The sequence below is a fragment of the Fusarium fujikuroi genome, chromosome FFUJ_chr11 (genome assembly GCF_900079805.1).
Source record: "Fusarium fujikuroi IMI 58289 draft genome, chromosome FFUJ_chr11".
Taxonomy (NCBI): domain Eukaryota; kingdom Fungi; phylum Ascomycota; class Sordariomycetes; order Hypocreales; family Nectriaceae; genus Fusarium; species Fusarium fujikuroi.
Window position 1 is genome coordinate 274,097 of NC_036632.1, and position 21,550 is coordinate 295,646.

At 44.9% G+C, this 21,550-nt stretch overlaps 9 protein-coding genes; 5 read left to right on the forward strand and 4 right to left on the reverse strand.

The window, feature by feature from the left end:
* Nucleotides 1-109: 109 nt before the first annotated feature.
* FFUJ_11307 (uncharacterized protein) lies at nucleotides 110-1,318 on the forward strand (the record flags this gene model as incomplete). Its single annotated transcript, XM_023570190.1, has 1 exon — nucleotides 110-1,318. One exon carries the CDS (start codon nucleotides 110-112, stop codon nucleotides 1,316-1,318), a length of 1,209 nt encoding a protein of 402 aa, XP_023437338.1.
* A 141-nt stretch (nucleotides 1,319-1,459) lies between these two features.
* Nucleotides 1,460-2,302, reverse strand: FFUJ_11308 (DAN4-Cell wall mannoprotein, expressed under anaerobic conditions, completely repressed during aerobic growth; the record flags this gene model as incomplete). Its single annotated transcript, XM_023570191.1, has 1 exon — nucleotides 1,460-2,302. The coding sequence occupies one exon, from the start codon at nucleotides 2,300-2,302 to the stop codon at nucleotides 1,460-1,462; it is 843 nt and encodes a 280-aa protein (XP_023437339.1).
* Nucleotides 2,303-3,847: 1,545 nt separating this feature from the next.
* On the forward strand, nucleotides 3,848-4,489 carry FFUJ_11309 (uncharacterized protein; the record flags this gene model as incomplete). Its single annotated transcript, XM_023570192.1, has 1 exon — nucleotides 3,848-4,489. One exon carries the CDS (start codon nucleotides 3,848-3,850, stop codon nucleotides 4,487-4,489), a length of 642 nt encoding a protein of 213 aa, XP_023437340.1.
* A 710-nt stretch (nucleotides 4,490-5,199) lies between these two features.
* Nucleotides 5,200-5,553, reverse strand: FFUJ_11310 (uncharacterized protein; the record flags this gene model as incomplete). The annotated part of the gene is made up of 1 exon (XM_023570193.1): nucleotides 5,200-5,553. The coding sequence occupies one exon, from the start codon at nucleotides 5,551-5,553 to the stop codon at nucleotides 5,200-5,202; it is 354 nt and encodes a 117-aa protein (XP_023437341.1).
* Nucleotides 5,554-6,471: 918 nt separating this feature from the next.
* On the reverse strand, nucleotides 6,472-6,818 carry FFUJ_11311 (uncharacterized protein; the record flags this gene model as incomplete). XM_023570194.1 has 2 exons in its annotated part: nucleotides 6,472-6,507; nucleotides 6,558-6,818. The coding sequence occupies 2 exons, from the start codon at nucleotides 6,816-6,818 to the stop codon at nucleotides 6,472-6,474; spliced, it is 297 nt and encodes a 98-aa protein (XP_023437342.1).
* Nucleotides 6,819-8,560: 1,742 nt separating this feature from the next.
* On the forward strand, nucleotides 8,561-10,507 carry FFUJ_11312 (probable lysophospholipase (lpl); the record flags this gene model as incomplete). The annotated part of the gene is made up of 1 exon (XM_023570195.1): nucleotides 8,561-10,507. The coding sequence occupies one exon, from the start codon at nucleotides 8,561-8,563 to the stop codon at nucleotides 10,505-10,507; it is 1,947 nt and encodes a 648-aa protein (XP_023437343.1).
* A 306-nt stretch (nucleotides 10,508-10,813) lies between these two features.
* FFUJ_11313 (uncharacterized protein) lies at nucleotides 10,814-12,432 on the reverse strand (the record flags this gene model as incomplete). XM_023570198.1 has 3 exons in its annotated part: nucleotides 10,814-12,262; nucleotides 12,305-12,311; nucleotides 12,359-12,432. 3 exons carry the CDS (start codon nucleotides 12,430-12,432, stop codon nucleotides 10,814-10,816), a joined length of 1,530 nt encoding a protein of 509 aa, XP_023438104.1.
* Nucleotides 12,433-13,252: 820 nt separating this feature from the next.
* FFUJ_11314 (uncharacterized protein) lies at nucleotides 13,253-13,741 on the forward strand (the record flags this gene model as incomplete). The annotated part of the gene is made up of 1 exon (XM_023570199.1): nucleotides 13,253-13,741. One exon carries the CDS (start codon nucleotides 13,253-13,255, stop codon nucleotides 13,739-13,741), a length of 489 nt encoding a protein of 162 aa, XP_023437344.1.
* A 1,143-nt stretch (nucleotides 13,742-14,884) lies between these two features.
* FFUJ_11315 (related to small s protein) lies at nucleotides 14,885-17,749 on the forward strand (the record flags this gene model as incomplete). Its single annotated transcript, XM_023570200.1, has 1 exon — nucleotides 14,885-17,749. The coding sequence occupies one exon, from the start codon at nucleotides 14,885-14,887 to the stop codon at nucleotides 17,747-17,749; it is 2,865 nt and encodes a 954-aa protein (XP_023437345.1).
* Nucleotides 17,750-21,550: the final 3,801 nt, after the last annotated feature.

Sequence of the window (21,550 nt, forward strand, 5' to 3'; positions counted from 1 at the left end):
TCGCGAGTTGGCAGAAAGTAAAGCATAAAATATGTCCCAATGTACGTTAAAGAATTGCTCTCCCATCACTCATCACATCTCATTCTGCTTCAAATAAAGATCCATCATCATGAACTTTCTGTTCTTTTCTCTTCTGTGGCCTGCAGTAGCCAGCGCTGCTGCTTGCAAGCCAACGCCCCCTAAGTCAAAGGCCGCTTGCAAGTTGGCAGCCAATAACACCGTGGAGATGAGTGTTGGCTTTGACTACAATGGGGACTGTGCCCCAAGCACCGGAACTCTCAAAGGCTTCATGATCTTTGTTGACTTTTCTGATGCCGAACCTGCTCAAGACGAGACCCCCCAATCGCTCTACGACGCTATAGTCCCCCAAACAACCGAATGGTACAGCCAAGCCTCTTACGGGGCTCTATCACTGAATGTTTCGGCCGATATGTCCAAGTTCTACCGCATGCCCAAATCTGCTGCATCATATAGCTGGGAGCGAGGTCTCACAGGTCCAGAACATCAAGAATACATCCAAGATGCCCTCGACGCCTACACAACTAACGGGACTCGCCCTCCCCCGTCCCAATCAGATGTCCTCTATGTTGTTCCCGTAAAGAGCGTGGGCAGCAGAGGGATCTCTCGGTCCATCACGTTTGTTTCACGAGCCAACACTAGACAAGGCGATTATGTTGCTCGGAAGACTGTTACGGTTGGAACCGACGCATTTACAGGTTGGGGAACAAAGAGCTGGAAGGTTTTGGCTCACGAAACCGGACATACTATGTGCTTGGCCGATCTATACCCGTTCGAGGATCTTGGCCTGGGCTACTACGTTGGTGGCTGGAGTGCCATGGGAGATCTCTCCGGCATTGCCCCTGATTTCTTCGCCTGGGACAAGTGGCGCCTAGGTTGGATTAACGACAAATCTGTCGATTGTGTTTCAGAGAGAGGAACTACTCAGCACACTCTGAGCCCACTAGAATTGAACATTTCTGACAATGGCGCCAAAGCGGTTGTAGTCGCCGTCAACCATACCTCCGCTCTTGTTGCAGAGGCCCGTATACCTGAGGGTCTTGACTCGGAGATTTGCGCTCCTGGCGTCTTGCTCTACACTGTTGATACGTCGGTAAAGACTGGCTACGGCCCTATCCGTGTTATAGATGTGACCCCAGAATCAGGTGGCTGTGGTGCCGGCAATGTCTACGACAAAAACGACGGAACGTTGTCACAGGGTGGAGTGAGCGTGTATAAGGTTCCTGGCTGGGGTATTCAGATTACTCTAGTAAAGCAGACGGCGAAGAGCTATAGTATTCGAGTTGATGCTGAGTTATAGAGTTAAGTATATGAGTTTACGTACAGGAATAATTAAAAGAGTAAATATATATCAACTTATATAGACATTTCTTATAAAAGTAAATAGTCATTGACTACTACATAAAAGGAAGAATATAATTTACACAAGAGGTATTTATCCTTAAATCAGCATATAAGGGTAAATTTGGCACTCCTCACTTGTTGTAGATGCGGCCTCAGTTGTTGTGGTGTATGTAGATGTCGTGATAGCGGTAGTAGCAACCGTAGTCAAGGTGGTGAAGCTAGGGGTGATTGTAAACCCTTCGAGGGTCGAGGTGGCAGAAGTACTAGCATAAGTTGTCGTTGACTCAGCTGTAGTTGATACCTCAGCTGAAGTCGAGGAGGCTCCAGCAGTCGAAGACACGTCTGTAGTAGTGGCAGTATCAGTTCTTGTATCGTGAAACTCAGTACCGGCAGTCTGAGTATCAGATGCCTCTGATAGGGAGGATCGGTCGGTTGTAGTGATGGAAGTGACGGTGGCCGAAGTGGAAGCTTCACTGCTGATGGTATCGGTTGAAGAGGTCTCCGTTGTAGTAGAAATGTCCTCGGTGGTGGTTAAACCAACCGTCAAGGTTTGCGATGTAGACTCAGTAGTGTAAAGCCCAGATGTAGTTGTAGCAGAAGAGATAATACTCGAAGAATCTTCTGTAGTGACTAACGACGCACTAGCAGCTGACTCAGACGAGGTCTTGGTGACCGAAGTTTCCTTCGTCACTGTCTCACTTTCAGAGGCATCTGTAGTGGTGCTTTCCCCTGCCAAAGTGCGGGAGGACGAAAGGGACAGGATGGAAATAGACGTAAGGCCAGTAGTGGAAGGGAGTGAAGTGAGCGTGGATGTGGATGTGAGCAAAGTCGAAGACTCAGCAGACGCCGTCGTTGACCGCGAGATCGGGCGACAAGGTCCAGCTAACGCGGGCTGAAGGATCAAAGCCGCCACTGCGGTGAGAACCTTTGCAGCAATCATAGCCACCAAACAAATAACGAGTGAATGGGGTCAGATGCAGAAACAACAAAGACGCAGGCAATTCCTCGAAAGCCATACTCCCATGACTTATTATTAAACCTGTCTCTTCATCTTCAGGAGAACAACACATTTAGAGCTAAGGAACACTATTGGATTTAGTGGTTCTAAAGCCATAGCCCCGTCTTCAGTTTTCGCCAAGAGGTGCGATGTTGGCCGACGTTTCGATATTTGCGTATCCCCTCAAAGCCAATCACAGTCTGCTGGGCGAAAGAAGTCGACTTAAAAAGATAAGCATTATCATTAGACACCTCAGCGTGGGGCACTTTGACGAGATGCCGTATAGGGCTGGGGGTTTCTTTATCAGTCTCCGCTGTTAATCTACCAATTATAAGTCTGATACACTTACAGAGGTGTTTGTAAGCATCGGCCATCCGGGTGACCCTCAAAATCTCTACATCATGAAAGCTATCGCCTGGCTAAGCGATAATCTTCCATTTACTCTTGCGTCCTCAAGGACTTGGATGCATTCGTTAGTCTCTAGCTTGGCATACTGGTTTAAGATCCCACAAAGCTGCAGCTCTCAGGGACGACAACCTCCAGCCAGCCCACTCCATCCACCAGGCGGTTGTCTTGATGTCTAGTAGGCTATTGCAATGCTCAGCTAAATGTTATTGCTTTCAACCGGGCTCGAGTTTGTGGCTTATGCGTGAGTGAGGAAAGAAGGCCTGAGGTACATAAGAAACCCAAGATGCCTTCGGACCGACTAAACCCGGCACCGTTTGGACCCAGTAACTTCACTGGTGGCCGATGGGCGCAAACACAGATTGTACAGGAGACTCTGCCTGATACGACTTATTTCTTCCTTCGCGCCGCCACATCGAGTCCATCGATACTGAAATGGTTTAGCAACTACTCTCAAAAGGCTGAAATTTGAGACTTTACTCATAATGGAAATTTGTGTGACTGGGTGAGCATCTATGATTGCGGAACTAAACGCGGAAATGATATGGCCTTTGTTTCGTGGCGTTGATAGCGTCTGCGAACAACTTTAGTCTATGCCTTTCAACCAATGATATATGTTAGAAGAGCCCGACTGGAAGGACAGGTGGGTACGGCATCAACGTTCCGCTCAATTGACCTAGACGGAATTTTGACCGGTAGCGATTCCGCGAGTAGGCTGGGCATCTGGCGAGGGTCCGAGGACAAGAAGGTCGATTTATTACTGCATTAACAGATACCGACTGCCAAGTTTCAATAACCTCTTTAATAGTTCAGTTGTGGACTTTCAGCTGTCATGATGTAAGGCGAACCTTTCCATTTTTGCCTTGCACGTACGCCTTAGCTTCTGCTGTAAGTCATCAGGATGCGCATCTAGAACTCAACAAAGCAGATTTTGATGAAGAGAAGATCTTATTCACCCCTCGCCAGAACCTATAAGAAAGAGAAAGGATCACCGCTTCCAGTCTCATCTCCTCAACAGATCAAGCAACTTCAAGCAAGCAACTTCAAGAAATCATTCTTCAACTCCCCAAATCAATCAACAAGATGCACTACTCTGCCTTCATCACCGCTGCTCTGTCAGCTGTCAGCGTTGCTGCTGCTCCCAACAACAAGCTGCCCTGTCGCAGCCTGGACCAGTGCAGCCTGGTCAACATCCCCTCCAAGTCCCTCTGCGGTCTGACCGGCTACCGCCAGAACCCGGACGCTAAGAGCTATGACAGCGTCCACAACTTCCAGCTCACCCTCGACGGCTGCATCAAGGCTTGTGGCACCACCAAGCCCGACTGCAAGTCTGTCACCTACGACGATGTCAACGGCATCTGCTACTTCTCCAAGTATGACCTCAAGACCATCAACGTCAAGTCCCAGGCCACTGGCTACAAGTTCTACGACGCCGGCTGTGGCTTTGCTGCTTCTGCTGGTGGTGCTATCTGCGGTCGCAAGGGCTGGCGTCAGAACTCGGCTGCTACCAGCTACGACAGCGTTCACAACAACAAGCTTGACCTCAAGAACTGCGTCGCTGCTTGCGGTACCACCAAGCCTGACTGCAAGACTGTCGCTTACGACAGCGTCAACGGCATCTGCTACTTCTTCAAGTATGATGCTACAACGATCAACCCTGCTGATGCTGGCAGCGGCTTCGCTTGGTATGATGCACGCTGCCTCGACTGCCCTGCCTCCAACTAGGCTGCTTTGACGCCATAGTGGAGTGAATCATTATCTGGGGACTGTACTCTCGCGCAGGAAAGGATGACTCCTTCGGTGTAACCTCGCGACTCCTTGGAGATCGCAACCCTTGTATATACTGTCTTTACTGTACAAAATTGATCAAAGACATAAAATAATTTATGCAATTACCTGGCTGTTAATTTCGTGACAATATGGAGCCAGGTGACCGGGCTACTGCTAATTATTCTGCATTGAGTTTGCAGCCCCTGATTTGGTTAACAATATAAACTTCCACTAAATCCCGTCCGATAAGCCCCTATGATTTGTGTGTGAATGAAGTTTATTAGCTACCAGCGCTCAATCTAAGGTATCCGCCCTGCACAATTTGATCTAGTCTAATTTTTCTGCCCCCTTATATCATCGCCGTTTAGCCTTACAGGCAGGGAAAATCGGGCTTTAAAACCCCCCATGATTTACAAGTACGAGTTAGTCGGTATCCAAACTATTATCTTCGTAGAATTCATAAACATATGGCTCGATCAGCCATCTCCAGACCCACGACCGGTCCACCATCCTACCCGGTAGACAAATTCATCTGATTGTAATCGCAGGACTAGACACCAGCTGCACCCTTGTGGTCCCGGTGTCCCAGCCAGAAGAAGATGCGAGGGCACATCTCCTCAGCTCGGTGCACACACAGCTCGGCTTTGCAATCATAAGCAGAGATGCTATTGTCCTGTTGGTAAGAGTGAAGAACGACCCATTCGCCTTGATGGGCGAGGAAGAATACACGATTCAGCGGAAGGTGCCGGTGAATTGGTTCCGGTGGTCTCCAAACGGATGTTGGCCAATTCGGCAGCAAAGACGCGCCAGTCGAATGGCTTCGGCATAAATCTGATCGCGTGACCGACGCAGTTGGGTCCGAAGAAGCCTCGCACGTTGACAGGCTCAGCCGAGCAATTTGATGGCAACTTCTGACGCACAAGATTATCAGAATCTCTGACAGTCTCCAACCCGCGATGCCGCCCTCCGTTGGCTTCGAGGAGCTGTGAAAACATGTCATGCCAGAACTTCCATGCCATAACCAGGAGAAGTGGCATGCGTATTTACGTTGAGGGACAACCCTAGAGAAGAGCAAGTGAAAGGACTATGGAGAAGGAATAAGGGGATACAGCAAGCATAAAATAATCCAGGGGAAGAAAAAGAATGGCGGGGGAAATCAGTGCTGTCTTAAGCTGAGTTATTTCGCCATCTATACTTTCCCCAATGGAGGTTCCTTTCTGCTGGCTGATGTGGTTAACCTTATTCCGTACAGAGCGCCAAGTCATTCACAGTGCATATCATTCGTGGCATATAATAAACAGGTGAAGGCGGATATGGTGGGATTGTCATCACAACCTGTGGTGATGAAAGTGCTGACGTGCTTGTGGATATTGCCCTTGAACTGAGTATATCTTTAGTGCGATATTAGTTTTTGGTAAAGCTGAAAGATAAATTTGTAAGACGCTGGCTTGTAAAGATGAAGAATAGCGAGTCATGCCAGTATATGGCATGGGTACATTTGGCTAGTTCTGTTGATAACGATGCAGGGAAGGAAAAAGAGGTCGGCTGCAAGGTCGAGCTCTTTAACCGTAGAGCTGAACGGCGTATTAAGCCAGAAAAACAGGTAGAGTGAGAAAGATTATCTTACTACGGCTTCGCGAGACGAATATTGCAAAACTTTTGGCATGAATATAATGATGGTCTATAGGTTTGAAGCAATAACATATCCAACACGTGCTGTAATAAATCCCTTCCTAGATAAAGGAGTCCTGGCCCGAAAACTGCCACGAGTAACTTACAGACCGCCATAGAAAATCAGAAAGCAATGAACACCTGTTCAGTAGCCGTTACATTTTAAGGACTTATTCCATCAATCCCATGAGATATAAACTCCATATATAACCATATATAACTTTCAGAAACAAGGGTATAACAATTTAAACCACTGAAATGAAAGATCAGGGCAAAGTAGGCTTGATGTCCACGGGTTTCATCTACATCAAGTCAGTACCTTAATTAACAGAGGGATTTTGACATGACTTACGCAAACTCCTACTTGGCCAAAAATTCTAGTGCACGCAAAATCGCCACAGCACTTCGCGGTCTGCACATGGCAGAGCATTCCTGTTGCAACACACGCCTGGTTGGCGACGCATTTAGAGCCTGCTCCAGGTACCGCTTTACAAGTATAGCCTTCGCAGCAATCGTTGGCCATGATGCATGGTCCTGCATCCTTTTCGCATACAGCTGCTAAGGCAGCCGCAATCGCAGGGTAAAGAGTCGAGAGAATAACTGAGGCCTTCATTTTTAATGTTGTGAGACGATAGATTTGGGATCTTGATAGGGTTGACAATGCTGAAGATTGATGAAGATGGGAATTAGAGAAACTCTTATGCTTGGATCTAGAGAGTATTTGTAGCAGGGTTGAAGAACAAAAAGATATGCGAATCTGCCCTGTGGCGCTTGAATGTCGATTATATTGAGGCCGATGTAGAGCCGTGCCGCTCTATGGTGAGACCCCCGCCATGCCCTGCTCCCTTTTTTGCTTGTCTAAGGGTCGTAGTTTACAGTTATTATCCCGCCCTTTTAGTCCTAATCTGAAACTTTTATTCTTCAGCCCCTTAATAATATGCTGCAGTCTTACATCAGTATAATAAGTTATTAATAAAGTTATAAGACATATGGACTTCCCTTACCATTAGTAAACACGAAGGGTTATAATTTAACTGCCACTACAGATTATGGCTTCTTCTTTTTTAAAACAGCAGTTTTTTTTTAAAAAAGGGATCAAGTTTAAAGATCTCAGGCAATAGACTTGGATAATTATTAATACATCTTTAATATTTGCCAGGGGTAGGAAATCTCAGTAATTGATAAATACTGTTCGCTATCTAGATAAGGGCAACACCTAATGCAATGCCTCCTAAATATTTGTTTTATTGCCGAGATGTGTTATTAAGCGCCCTTTTAATATGTCAATGCCAATACTCTCCTTGACAGTTAAGCTTGGTAACTTGCTTTAACGTCAACAAATTCCTTTAATTCTGACTCTGATAGAATTTCCCATCCAATTTTGAAAAGGCGCGCCAACGGACGGAAAACTGAGCTTGCTCAATATGGGGACCGGCCGCAACCGGAAAGTTCCTTTGGTCTTTATATCGTGCTGTTCGAATTTCTTGCTTATGTATTTAATCTTTCTTTCTGCTCAATTGACACCGTCAGCTGTCGCCATATCATGTCAGCCTTGTTCTGCATGCTCCAATGTTCGCGAGCTTGTTAAAGATGGGAATTTCCATGTTTGTAGGGTAAGACAAGCTGAATTGGGTACGAATGACCCACTGTCATCGTCTCCAATGTCGGAGCCTATCATGATGTTTCACGCGTATTCACGCATCGTTTATATCCGCGTCTGGGAATCCCCTCTCCACTCTGATGCGGGGGGGACCAAAGTCCCATTCTCCTTCAACAGATCATCATTCGGAGAAGATCTCCATGTGAACCAGTCACCGCCTCCCATTTCTCGGTCCTGCTCAGAAGCAAATTACAGCCCCCTCACCTCTTCCCTGTCTCCATCAGCCCTGTGGCCATTGTCTTTCGTTCTCCCCTCTCTAGCCTCTCTGGATGAGCTGGCATCGCAACGTCATTTCTCTCTGTGGCTTAGCTCGTGCCGAATGTTCCGAGCTGAGACACAGCCTCCACAACGGGTTCCAAAAAAACCGAAACTCTCTCGGCCGAAGAAGCCGTCGGTGGATCCCAACCTTTTTTATCCTCGCTGCCCACGGAACGAACTAGCCACTCATGCCGCGTCACTCCCTGCAACCAGTCAAAGCCATTAATCACCGTAAAACTCTAGCATGTGCTTAGACCCAGTGAGATCATACCCGTTGGTTACTCCGTAAATTGCGCCCCTTGGCTGAAGGGCCTACTCAGCTTATTTATCTGGCCTCGCACTTTGTAATCCTCCACTTTGCATTCCCATCTTCTTTTGTCACTTTATATTTCGTCTTTATTTCTTCGACAGCTGTTTTTTTGTTTTAGATAGTCAGGATGCTCGGCTTCGTGGCCTTGACGCTCTGGCTCAGCACAGCCATTGCTGCTCCGGAAGACACGGCTTTGATCCCCAGGGTCAATTCAGTCGGGATCCGAGCCCTACCAAATTCTCCGAGTGGCGGATATGCTCCGAAAGTAGTTGATTGCCCTTCAACACGTCCAAAAGCTCGTCTTGCCGATGGACTGTCTAGCGAGGAAGAATCCTGGGTTCGTCGTCGCAGAAACAACACAATCGATGACCTAAAGACATTCTTGTCGCGAGCCAACATTTCCGGCTTCGATGCCGAGAGCTTCGTTGAGAAGCATAAAAACAATGCGACTGGTCTACCCAACATCGCCATCGCCGCGTCCGGCGGTGGTTATCGCGCTTTGATGAACGGTGCAGGCTTTCTCTCAGCTGCTGATTCACGCAACAACAAGACCGGCCCCATCAGCGGCCTTCTCCAGTCGGCAACGTATCTGGCTGGTCTTTCTGGCGGTGGCTGGCTCGTGGGATCTATTTTCGCCAACAACTTCTCAACAGTGCCAGACTTGCAGTCTGGTGACAAAGTCTGGCGATTTGATCGCTCCATCTTCAAGGGCCCCAAGAGCTCTGGGATCAGTCTTCTCAACACTGCCGAGTACTGGGATGAGATGAAAGATGCCGTTGACGACAAGGACAAGGGCTGGAATACTACTCTCACTGATTGGTGGGGCCGCGCATTGTCGTATCAGCTCGTCAATGCGCCTGAGGGTGGACCTTCATACACTTTCTCTTCCATTGCCGATACCTCCAACTTCAAGGACGCAGACACGCCCTTCCCCATCCTCGTTGCTGATGGTCGTGCTCCGGGCGAGCGCGTCATCTCCCTGAACGCCACTGTATATGAGTTCAACCCATACGAGTTTGGCACATGGGATCCTACAACCTTTGGCTTCGTACCCACTGAGTATCTCGCTTCCAACTTCACCAACGGCAGCATCAGCTCCAAGGGTGAATGCGTTCGCGGCTTTGATCAGATCGGTTTTGTTATGGGAACATCCTCTTCACTATTCAACCAGTTCCTTCTCAACAACATCACCAAGGTCGGCAAAGAGAATGATATTCCCGACATTGTTGTCAAAGCCATTGAAGGCGTCTTGGTTGGCTTGGACCAGGATGATGAGGATATCGCCCAGTATGCACCCAACCCCTTCTTCGGATGGAACCCTACCGACAAGAGCGTCAATTCCAAGGATCGCCAGTTGACTCTTGTCGATGGCGGAGAGGATCTGCAGAACATTCCTCTTCACCCATTGATCCAGCCCGTTCGTGGCGTTGACATCATTTTTGCCATTGATTCGTCTGCTGATACGGACAACAACTGGCCCAATGGTACTGCTCTTCGTGCTACATATGACCGTGTTGGTTCCAGCATTGGCAACGGCACACTATTTCCCTCAGTCCCATCAGCTGAGACCTTTATCAACGAGAAGTTGAACCAGCGCCCTACGCTCTTTGGCTGTGACGCAAACAACTTCACTCTTTCAGACGGCGAAGTTCCCCCTCCGCTGATCTTCTACATCCCCAACGCTCCCTACACCTATCACAGCAACGTTTCTACTTTCGATATGTCGTATACCACTACCGAGCGCGACAACATTATTCTGAATGCTCTCAATGGAGCTACTCAGGGTAACGCTACTATTGACAAGGAGTGGCCTACTTGCGTGGCGTGTGCTGTCATGAGCAGAAGCTGGTGGAAGGCGAATGAGACTGTTCCTGACGCTTGCAAGACCTGCTTCGACCGCTATTGCTGGGATGGAAAGTCCAATAACACTGCTGTCAAGAGCTACGAGCCTGAGTACATCATTGGAGGAAATGCGACCGCGGAAGCGGCAGACAACGCAGCTGGAGCCAGGCTTGGTCCAAGCTGGTTTGTATCGGCTGGTGTCGGGGCTGCTGCTTTGTTTGCTCTCATGTGATAGCGGGAGTTCATTTGTAATATTTGATAGATTTCAATTGTCATACTTGTTCAATTTTGCCAGTCGTCATGTAATAATTATGTAACAGCTGTGCTAGCCTATGGTGACCTGGGCCTTTGCACTCCTTTCCCTTCGATAAGTCAGGCAAGTCGGGCCTCTTCTCTTGCGCTGTCTGAAAGACACTGTCGAACACTCGACTTGAAATTGCAGGATTGAGGTAACTTGGAAAGGTGGTAAGGGTATGTGATGATCTGGTGAACAAGTCTAATATCATTTCGACTCTATCTGTTGCCGTTTGTAGTGTCCTCACATCTCAAGCGAACCAAGAAGTTCAGTCAGCTGTGGCACGTCAGCCGGAATCTCCTCCCACGTGAGTAGCTGCTTCGTCTTTGCGTTGATCATATTCGTGTAAATATCCGCCATTTTCCTGCTATCCCAAACGCCCTCCCGTCTCCCAAGACACCGCAGAAGCCTCACCGCCTCCCATTGCACACTTGTGTCCTGGCATGATATTATAACGTAGGATATTGGAGGGACGAGATTGGCCTGAAATGTGAAGATCTGACCCTTATCGCTTTGCGTCATCTTGATGATCTCTTCTGCTTTCTTCAATATCTCGATGCAATCGGCTGTTTCCAGGTCGTCGTCGATGTGGTTGAGCTTGAAAGTGGCCTGCCATGTAGTCTCTTCGCACTCAAGTACTTTGAATCGAAACAGCTCTGACTCTGAGGCCTTGGACGGATCGAATGTCTTCTTGAAAGCTTGATATCGTGCGCTCCAATGATGGTAGAAGGCTTCCGAGACTAGACCTTTATCTCGTCTCTCACATGAAACCCCACCGTCACCGCACAGAACCCCATCGTCCGAACAGTTTGGGCAATCGGCGTACATCTCTACATCGCAAAGTGTCTCGACTCGTGTCAGAGCTGCAGCTGCAGCTTGTGCAGAAGTGAAGGGCTCGCCGGGTTCTTCTAGGTCAATCGGGTCCTGTTTATCAGCCCATTCTGTAATCTCCGAGACAAGCTTCGAGGAACGATTGTCTCCCACGTAGAAGAATAGATCAGATGCCAGACCGCATAATGAAGGGCCAATGTTTTCCATTAACTTGGCCAGGTCCCATCGATCACAGGAGTTCAACAGGGAGAAGGCGGCTTCCAAATGCCGCGTAACGTTCTTGTAACGCCCGTAGAGACTCTCGGTGCAGATAAATATTAAGCAACAAGTTAGAATAACCTGAAAGTCTTTGTCGGGTGAGTTCATGTACTCTTGCATCACCCGAATTGCATTGTTGTATTGCTGGATAGATGCAATCTCGTAAGATTGGGCAATGGACTGCGTTAATGGGTCAGTCTGGGTCTGAAGCTTGAAAGCCTTGTGTGCCCCTCCCAACGCTCCAATCGCAGCCTTGACCGGTTTTGAAGTCTGGCTGAGTGGCAACGCATACGCGTGCCAGAAGCTCATCGCGTTGAGTGAGCTCGCAAGTTCTGATACTGTGTATGTTCGGAAGTGGTGGCAGAGGTCCAGCTCAATCGTCGAACTGAATGTCTCTGGTGATAGAGCTGCTGGGACAAGAAGCTTCGAGGCTGTCGCGAGGCGACGGGATATGAGATCATACTGTTTTCTATGGAGGGCGAGAGATTTTGTCTTTGGTTTGCTTTCTGGGGGGTTGAGGTAGCCGTCGCACGTCCGTTTGTCCTTTTCACATCTGAAACACGTGGGTTTTCGTTCATCGCATTTGAGGTGCCGAATTCTGGACTACGATCAGCAAAGCTTCAGTTGAGAGTAGTGATATGCTACGAACTTGCTACTTTGGTTAGTGCCGAATTTTACGTGTCTGGTTGTTTTACTTACCATGTTCTACAGCCAGATCTCACCTTGGGCGCCCTCGCCCTCTTCCATTTCACCTTGGCACCAAAGTCTGACATTCTGGCGTGAGATCAGCTACCAAGGACGATCCCGACGTGGCGATAAGCGGGCGTGCAAGGCCTAGTATATGATAACGCAAGCACTGGCCCTTCATTCCAGGGATGTCTCCTTTACATGGCGTGAGTCATGAGGGATGTTGAGTTGAGCAGGGAGAAGTGACAGTTTCTTTCGAAGGGCCGGGGCTCTCCTTGATCGAAGCGATCTACGACGGAAAAGGTAAGGAGGCTGGCCCTTAGAGGTGGGGTCGTGAGCACAGCCCGCCCTGATCTTTGGTGAACACTGCCTGAAGCGACCCAATTTCACACCACCTTCTAAATCCGTTGGCCTTGGTGACGAGTTTATAGGGCTCAGATGGGGCTCTTCAGAGGTTATTTTATCCTTATATCTGCCTTGCAAAGCAAGGTTATTTCAACTGGGCGGCCGCTTCCGGCACTGGAAATTGCCCACTGTGACTCGGAGTATCTTTCCGCCGCTTCATGTCACATTCGTATAACCAGTTTCTATAAATAGATATACCCTACACGATCCGCGGCAAGTCCAATTTCGGACCAATTTGTTATCTTTTTCGTCTATCTAAACTTCAATAAAGTCTTGGCTTACAGTACATTCCTCGAGCAATCTCATGCTCGTGGTGACGCAAGAGAGCACCAAGCTTACTCTGGCTCTAAACAAACTTACTCAATTCCCATCGCCCAAGGATTGCGTCAGCTGACGGCTTATGACTTGGCTGACTGTAAGCAAGTAATCCATATAAATACGTGCACTGCGGAGTAAAACCCGAGTACTTGTGATCAAACCTTACAGAAATTTAAAACCTGCATGAGACATCGAGGTATATCACAGCAAGAACTCAGAGACGCTATTGGAAACACAACCAGACAGTTCTTGGCTGCCTACAAAGAAGCTGGAGAACAAAACAATCCAGCAATCATCAACCGTGATGTCACCGACTCCTGCAAAAGATACTTCAAGCCAGCTGGTGTTCTTCAGCTATTCGGATCGCCTCCGGAAGATGGCTTGAGTAACGCCGACTACGAAGCCGCCATGGCTCTCGACCTCGAAAAATACGTAGTCACTTACAGCGACGTCTCTGACTTGACTATCGACACCAAGGCACGCAAATCAGCCGCAACGACTGTGACAGGCATGAAATACAAGAATGGCGAAGAGGACGTCATAGAGCATTCGTGGGTTTTGGACTTCAATGAGGATGGCTCAAAGGTCACAAAGGTTATCGAGTTTTGTGATATGGATGGGCTAAGACGGATGTTCGTCAAAGTGTACAGTGGCAAGGAAGACACCAAATAGCCTAGAGGCTAGGGTGCACGTACTGGGGTGAGATTTCAGGTCAATGATAGCTAATATCCATACTCAGTAGATAGAGTTTATAACAGAAATTGCATAAAAAACTAATATGGAAATCAATTATCTAGAATAATAGTCTTTTCTTACCATACGCCACTTTAGCCAAAGATGACACAAGCCTTTATATGTATAATACTCTCTAAAGTCAGCAGCCTAACTAGTGTATGTTTATTGAACTGAGAATCCCTGAATCCGTTTTCTACCTAAGCTTGATCTCTTTTGATGATACCTCTATCGGCAAGAAGGACATCAGAATCAAGTTGGAGGTAGTCTTTTAACATTTCCAAGTAAGCTGGTCTCGCGGTCGGCGTTGGCTTTACCTGCCAGAAATTGTGCAGAAAGCAGATCGGCGATTTGTTCTTGGGGCTTTGGGTATCGGTTGACTTGTTTCCGACCTCGGGGCCGTACCATCGTGTCTGAATAGGGCTCTGTACAATGCGACTCCACTGTATAAATTCGCAAGTTCTGTTCCAGTAAAATATTCTTAGCAAGGTGTCCTTGATTCTCTGAAAAAATGGCTGAAATGGGAATGTCGTGATTGCAGCCACTCCACCCCATTCATCCATAATGACTAGTCGTCTTGTTGTGTTTCAACGAGGTTCTTGAGGGATTGTGCTTCCCTGACGTGGACTCTAGTATAAACAGAAAAAGGCTCTATGCTGCATGCTGAAGGATCGAGGTAAAAGGAAATGATTTGACAAGCAGGTGACGGCGCTGCTTCACAGTCGTCTGCTCAGCCGCACGCCGGGTTCAGCCTGTAAGTAGCCAATAATAAGAAAAATGTTGCATTCAAATGCACTTCTGCCCGGTTGTCAAGATTTAGTCCTCAAAGAGCCCACCATGCATAAGCCACAACAGCATTGATTGGTGACGTTATCCTTGTCGAATGCTCAAGTGCAGGCAATAAGGTGGGATTGCATTTGCACTTTCAAGTCACAAGCGGGATTTCCAGTCAGCCAAGGCATTTCCCAGTCCTGCAAATATATCCCCCGCGGATGTTCTTCACCAGGCCACAGGTTAGCCTTTGAACTTTATCCAGCAGAAGGGCCAGCTCCACTAGTAAAACAACCACCAGCCGGTACAGTCATGGATCCCCTATCCTCTGTTGGCCTGGCCAGTAATATCCTCCAGTTTGTCGAGTTCTCAGTCAAGCTGGTCAGTAAAGGCGTCGAAATTTACTCGTCCACTGACGGCGCGCCCGTCCAACATGCCGACCTCCGAGCATCTTTAGACAACCTGCGGGAGCTGGCGGCGCCATTTCGCCAACGGAAGAATTTGAGACTGTCGAGGGACCCTGATGAGATACGTATTGTGCAGACGGCTATTGCGTGCAATGAGATTGCCCATGACCTGGAAGATGCGCTCGATGGTTTGGTTGCGACTCCGCACAGCATGACATCCAGCGTTTTAAAGGCGCTGCAAAGCGTGTGGGAGCAAGGAAAGATTGACTATATGGTCGGCAGGCTAGAGGGCTACAGGTCTGACCTGCAGCTTATGATGATCAATGCCGTCTTGAATAGGCAATCGTTTCTGCAGCGATCGATCGACACGCTCAAAAGCAATAACGATGAGCTTGGCATCAAATCGGACGTGATGCTCGCTCGCGTCCAGGACCTCAAGGATGAGCTTCGCGATATACTGCATGCGTCTCAGCACAGCATGCCGGGGGTAGATGCGGCGTTTCTGCCTCACTTCGCCGATAACGCCCTGCGCGACAAGCTGGGCGAATTGTACGCTGAGGCTCAAGAGATCGCCAAAGCAACAGATATGCTGCGGTCGTTGCGGTTTCACCGAATGACGCTGCGTCGCCACAACGTCGCCGACAGACACCTCACCACTCTCGAATGGGCCTATGAGAAACACCACGAGGGCCAGCGGCTTCATTTTCGTGAGTGGCTTGAAAGGGGCAAGGGGGTATACTGGGTTACTGGTAACGCCGGTTCCGGCAAGTCGACCTTGATGAAGTTTGTCTATCTGGACCCGCGGACCAAACAGTATCTGCGAAGCTGGGCCGGACAACAGCAGAACCTCGTTATGGCCGACTTCTTCTTTTGGAAACCCGGTGCAGAACTTGAGCGATCCCAAAGCGGTCTTTTGCGTTCGTTGCTTTATGAAGTGCTTCGGCAGATGCCCGCGATTATGCCCCGGGTGCTAGGGGCGAGATGGGACGACTGGATCACAGATGAACCGTGGACGCTGAGCGAACTGCAAGAAATTTTCCGCCTCGTCAGTGAGAAGTCAAGAACATCTAATCATCCTGACATTAAGTTCTGCTTTTTCGTGGATGGTCTCGACGAATACATGGGCCAATCACACGAGATAGCCCAGGCTGTGCAGGAGCTCAGCGACACACCTAACATCAAACTCTGTGTATCAAGCCGACCGTGGAACACATTCGAGGCAGCGTTTGGGCACGACGAAAAAGCACTTTTGCGCGTGCACGAGCATAATCGCGAGGACATCCGGAGATATGTGCATGAGATCCTGGGCCAGCACCGCAGTTTCAAGCAGCTGGTTCTAGAAAATCAAGAGTACCAGCGAGTGCTTCACAAGATTGTGAGCAAGGCCAAGGGGGTGTTTCTGTGGGTGTTCCTGGTGGTGCGGAATATGAAAGAGTCGTTGCCAAATGAGGATACTGTGAAGATGATGGAGCGAATCGTGGATGACTTCCCATCCGAGCTGGAAGATTACTTTGGAAGGATGCTGGATATCATCGTGCCGCGATACCACGAGGCATCGTCGAGAATATTGTTAGGTGTTATGGAGAGCAACACCCTCATTCCGCTAACCTTGGTAGCCCACATTTTGCCCGAGGAAGAAGATGGTCCCGTGAGCGTGGACCACCTTCATTCCTCGAGAAAGCTGCGAGCTCGGCTCAAGGCCTACTGCGGAGATCTCATGACGGTTGTCGAAGATCTCGGGTATAGAACGAACTTTACGGACTGCCACGAGCGCATAGACTTTCTGCATCGCACAGTTAACGACTACCTGCACAGCCCACCCGTCAAGTGCAAGCTGCAGAGCCGGGTTCCACAGTGCTTCAACCCATCTGAGTCAATTGTGCAAACTGCAAGCCGTTATTTCAAGTTCGCGAATCAGTCCATCAACATCGCATTGCCGCATCCCGTGGTAGAAATACTCATATCCGAGGCTGCCAAGCTGGAAGACGTTGAATATGAATACGATGTATCCATTGTTGACGAGGTGAGAGAGTACGTCGTGAAGTCAAACACTGGTCCTTCAAATCGCGAATTTGTCAAGGTGGCGCTTCAGCGAGGATTATACTCGTACATCCGAGAGAGGTTCAAGGACATGTCGGTGTTTAGGTGCGGTCTCGATGCAACATGGGCGTTGAGGTATGTCTTGTTTGAGGTTGATTTCCACGGCCAGCAGCAGGCCATAGTAGCGTACAAGATAAAACCGAGGATGGTGCGGGCGCTGCTGGACCGGGGGGCCAACCCGAATGCCATGGCCGTAGACGGTACGACGTCAGACATTTCTGCCCTCCAGTTTCTGTCCAAACCACAGGCCAGTATCTGGGTCAACTACGTCAGTCGCCTGGTCCCCGACGAGACGGTATCGGCGCTGCTCAAGCCCTCAATCGACAGCCAAGTGTTTGAGGCCGAGATGTGCGGCATCTTCGTCGAGCACGGTGCAGAGTACTCTGCTGCTCTCACTGGGCGGCAAAATGTGCGTGGTGCCCTTCAAATGTATTTTGGTGATATGCCGCGCGAGGCGGAACGGCTGGAGTTGCTGGCGCGGAGATGGAGACGCAGAGGTATGATTAGCTGGGCAGTCGAGCCAAGCGCGAGCGGCCAGGAGCTGCTTCGGCCTGATACCGGTAGGCCGCATTCACACAGTCCAAAGCCCGGCAGGCTGTCACCTAATATGGATAGTGGGGGAAGGAGGAGGGACAAGATGCGGGACAAGTTTAAGTCGTGGTTATTATAGATATATAGTTACATTATAATTAATAGAATATTTAAAAATATAAGTATATTAATATAAAATAGTTAATTTCTAAAAGACTAAGTTTAGATACTTATAAATAAACTTTTATATTTTAATTTAATTTTAATTTAATATTTCTAAAATGCAATAATAGAAGCTTTAAAAAATAATATTATTAAGCTATAAACCTATAATTAATATATTATCTATAAGAGAATCATTTATTAATTGAAGTCTATTATTTACGGGAACTGAAGTTATTGGAAAGCTTGTGTATTGTCCTTCTTCTAGAAGAGGGGAAATTCTATATTTAAATCCCTTAACTTCTGGCATCTTGCTAAGGTTTTACCTAAATATAAGCAATCATTTCATTCTCCCAATCTAACACCCCTCTTTAGTGTATAATAATTCTAATAGTAATATACTAATCTTAAAGATTTAAGTATTATATTATATTACTTCGGTAAGATATCGGTAGACTGTTATAAAGTGGTCTATACTTATATTATCTTAGTAACTAGATTTTAGTATTTATATTTTTCTGCCTTGCTAAAATTATTAGTTTTTAGTAAGCTCTTATTAATATCTTATTTACTTATCTTTAAAATTCTTTAGTTGCAATTTCTAATAGTTTTATTACTATATCCTATATTAACTTTTATATAAACATTCTTTAAGAGTTTATCTATAATCTAGAGGTTTAGCTAATTAATTAGTCCCCTAGCAAGATCCTATATTTTTACTGTATCTATAATATCTACTGCAATCTCTCTCTTTAATACTGCGCCAGCCCCTTACTAAAGTGTTATATTTTCTATATTAATAACTAAAAGAAATATAGCTTTATATATATTTCTTTACCTTAATTATTAGGTCTTTGCTAACATTTTATTAATTCCTTATAAGTACTTTAGTATAATTTAGGCTTACTACCTAGCAATTAAGCGCCTTTAGGATCATTTTACTAATAAGGAACTTAATCCTATTTAGGTCTAGTAGGCCTATACTGCAATTAAGTCTTGCAGTATAGCTTAGTAAGTAGTTATTAACTATATATATAACCCTATCTCTAGTAGTAATAATATTCTAGCTGCTATAATTTAGTCTTAAGATATTATATCCCTTTAGGACCTTTAGGCACTCTAGTACCTTATTTCTATATATTTTTTATTAAGGCTTTTCTAACTTCTTAATTAATCTATTTTTAAGGTAATATTAAACTTACTCTTAAGGAAGTATCTGCTTAAGTTGCCTCTATAATACCTCTCTATACCTGCAATATCTCTGCCGTAACCTACCTTTATTTAGCAATCCTTTGCCTAAATACCTGTAAGAATATCCCTATTAAGGGTAAAAAGACCTGCAATAAACTCCTATCTGCATTTAAAGCTAAGCCAGCTCTTTATACTCTGCTTAATAAGTATTTAGATAACCCTATTCCTAACATTCCAGTTGCTTTTACTAGCATTACTCCTATTAGTTATCCTAGCCAGTCTACTCCTGCCTATCACTAAGGCGCCGCCAAGCCTTCTTACACCCCTAAATAATTTAGCTAAAGGTTTTTAGTTCTTTAGTCTTTATTATATAGTTAGCATTAGTTATATAAGTATTCACTAGGGCTTTGCCCCTTCTATACTTTAGTAGTTTTTTGAGAGTAATAAATCTAAACTAAATCTTTTAGGCATCTATTTTATTATATAACCTAATCTAAAATAATTTCTATCTGCCATTTAATTACTATAATCTCAGTAAGCCCTAGTTACTTAAGAAAATTTTAGAATTTCTTACTAATAAGGTTCTTAATCAGGCCATTAGCTATTAGCTAAGTTAATAAGGTATATATCATATTTACTGTCCTATTTACTACTTCTTATCTTAGCTAATAGTTATAGATCTATATATATTATAACTTTATATACAGCTTAACTAATTCCTCCTTAATTAATTAAATAGTTTATAAGTTATTATATTAGATAGTTACCTTTAGTAGCTTAATAAGGCCTTACTAAGGGATCTTATTTTCTAGATTAACTTACAATAAAGATATAAGCCAGCTTATAAAGATAGCCTCTTTAGCTGCTTATAATAGGGCAAGTAATTCCGCCTTAATAGTAGATATAATTACAGTATCTTATTTATTTACTTACCAGCTTATTACTCCTCTAAATAGTTATATAGTAAAGGCCTGTAAGCTTTAATAGTCTACTAAGTTATCAGTAAAGCTTGCATTTAAGGCTACTAGTAACCTATTAACTAAAGAGTTGTTATTACTTCTAAATTAAAGGGCTAAATCTTTGGTTTAGGTAAGATACTATAGTGCTCTATCTGCCACTTTATAATATTATAGTTTTAAGTTTTAGTTAAATCTTACTAATTGGCTAGCTATAAAGGCAATATTTAGGCAAGTTATTACTGCAGTATATATAATAATACCTACTTTTTATTAATAACTATTTATACTTTTTAGGCTTAATAATTTAATATATAGTAATAACTCTTTTTATGCTATTAAGATAACTGCTTTATATCTTAATAAGAGGTCTAGAAGTAATTATTGCATTTTATTAATATATATAGCTTAGGAGAGCTATAGGTAACAGTTTAGTCTGTCCTTTATAACCTTAATGCCTAAAAACCATTATAGGGTCTTACCTCCTTTAATATAATATATCTCTTATAACTTCTTTATTAAATCTTTTACCTTTTCTTCTTATTCCTTTAGGTAGTAGAGGATATAGTTATCTATATAGAAGAAAAATACTATATTGCCTTAAACCTAATAACAGTCCTTATTAAGTATTTAGTAAAATCCTATATATAATAGATCTTTCTTAAAGTGTTTTTACTATAAAAGAGGTAACCTTTAAAGTCTATATAATGCCTTTTATAGCTTAAGGACTATATCAGGTTTTTAGTAACCTATTGGTATTTCTATATATATATCTTTATCTAATATTAATTATATAAATATATTAACTATATTATACTAAAGTATCTTATAGTTAAATCTAGTTATAATTACTATTAGAACCCTAAAAGACATTTTAGCCAGTATAGCTATATATATGTCTTAGCTATCCTTTACCTATTAGTCTCCCTAGACTACTAATCTTACCTTGATTTTTAAGAATCTTTTATATTTATCTAACTTATAGATATATATTTAGTGATATTTAAGTATTTAATAACCTTTTACTATAGTCTTAACTACTTCTATTTATAATTAAGAGAGTTTATAGCTCTTTAAATAAATTTCTTCTGCCTTCTAAATTATATCCTAATATAGATAACTCTTTATATTAGTATGTAAGCTAGGGAGCCTCTCTAGAAGCTTTTAATATATACTAATATAGGGCCCCTTTTCCTTACTTAATATAAAGCTTATTCTATCCCTTTAGGCCTCCTGCTTTCCTGCACTAGATTGGTTTAGAGGCTAAGGTAAGCTCCCTCTCTCTAGCAAGTTCTTAAAGCTAGCTAGACTCTCTTAACTCTTATAACCTTAGGTCTTCTGTTAGGTACCTATATATATTTTATGCTATAGTATCCCTGCTAGGAATACTATATTAAATAGAATATAATTTCTTGCTTATATCTTAGTAAGGGTTTTACTTACTGGCTTATTACCTCTCTTTACCTTTAGGTTATCTTCTATTATATAGAAGAAACCTAATAGAAGTAATTCTAAAGGTATTAGTAATAGCTTAAATCTAAACTAGATATATAGTTCTAATTCCTTATCTATCTTTATTAAGTTATTGGCTTTAGGGCTTATAAATTCTATATTTTTATTAATAATTTTAT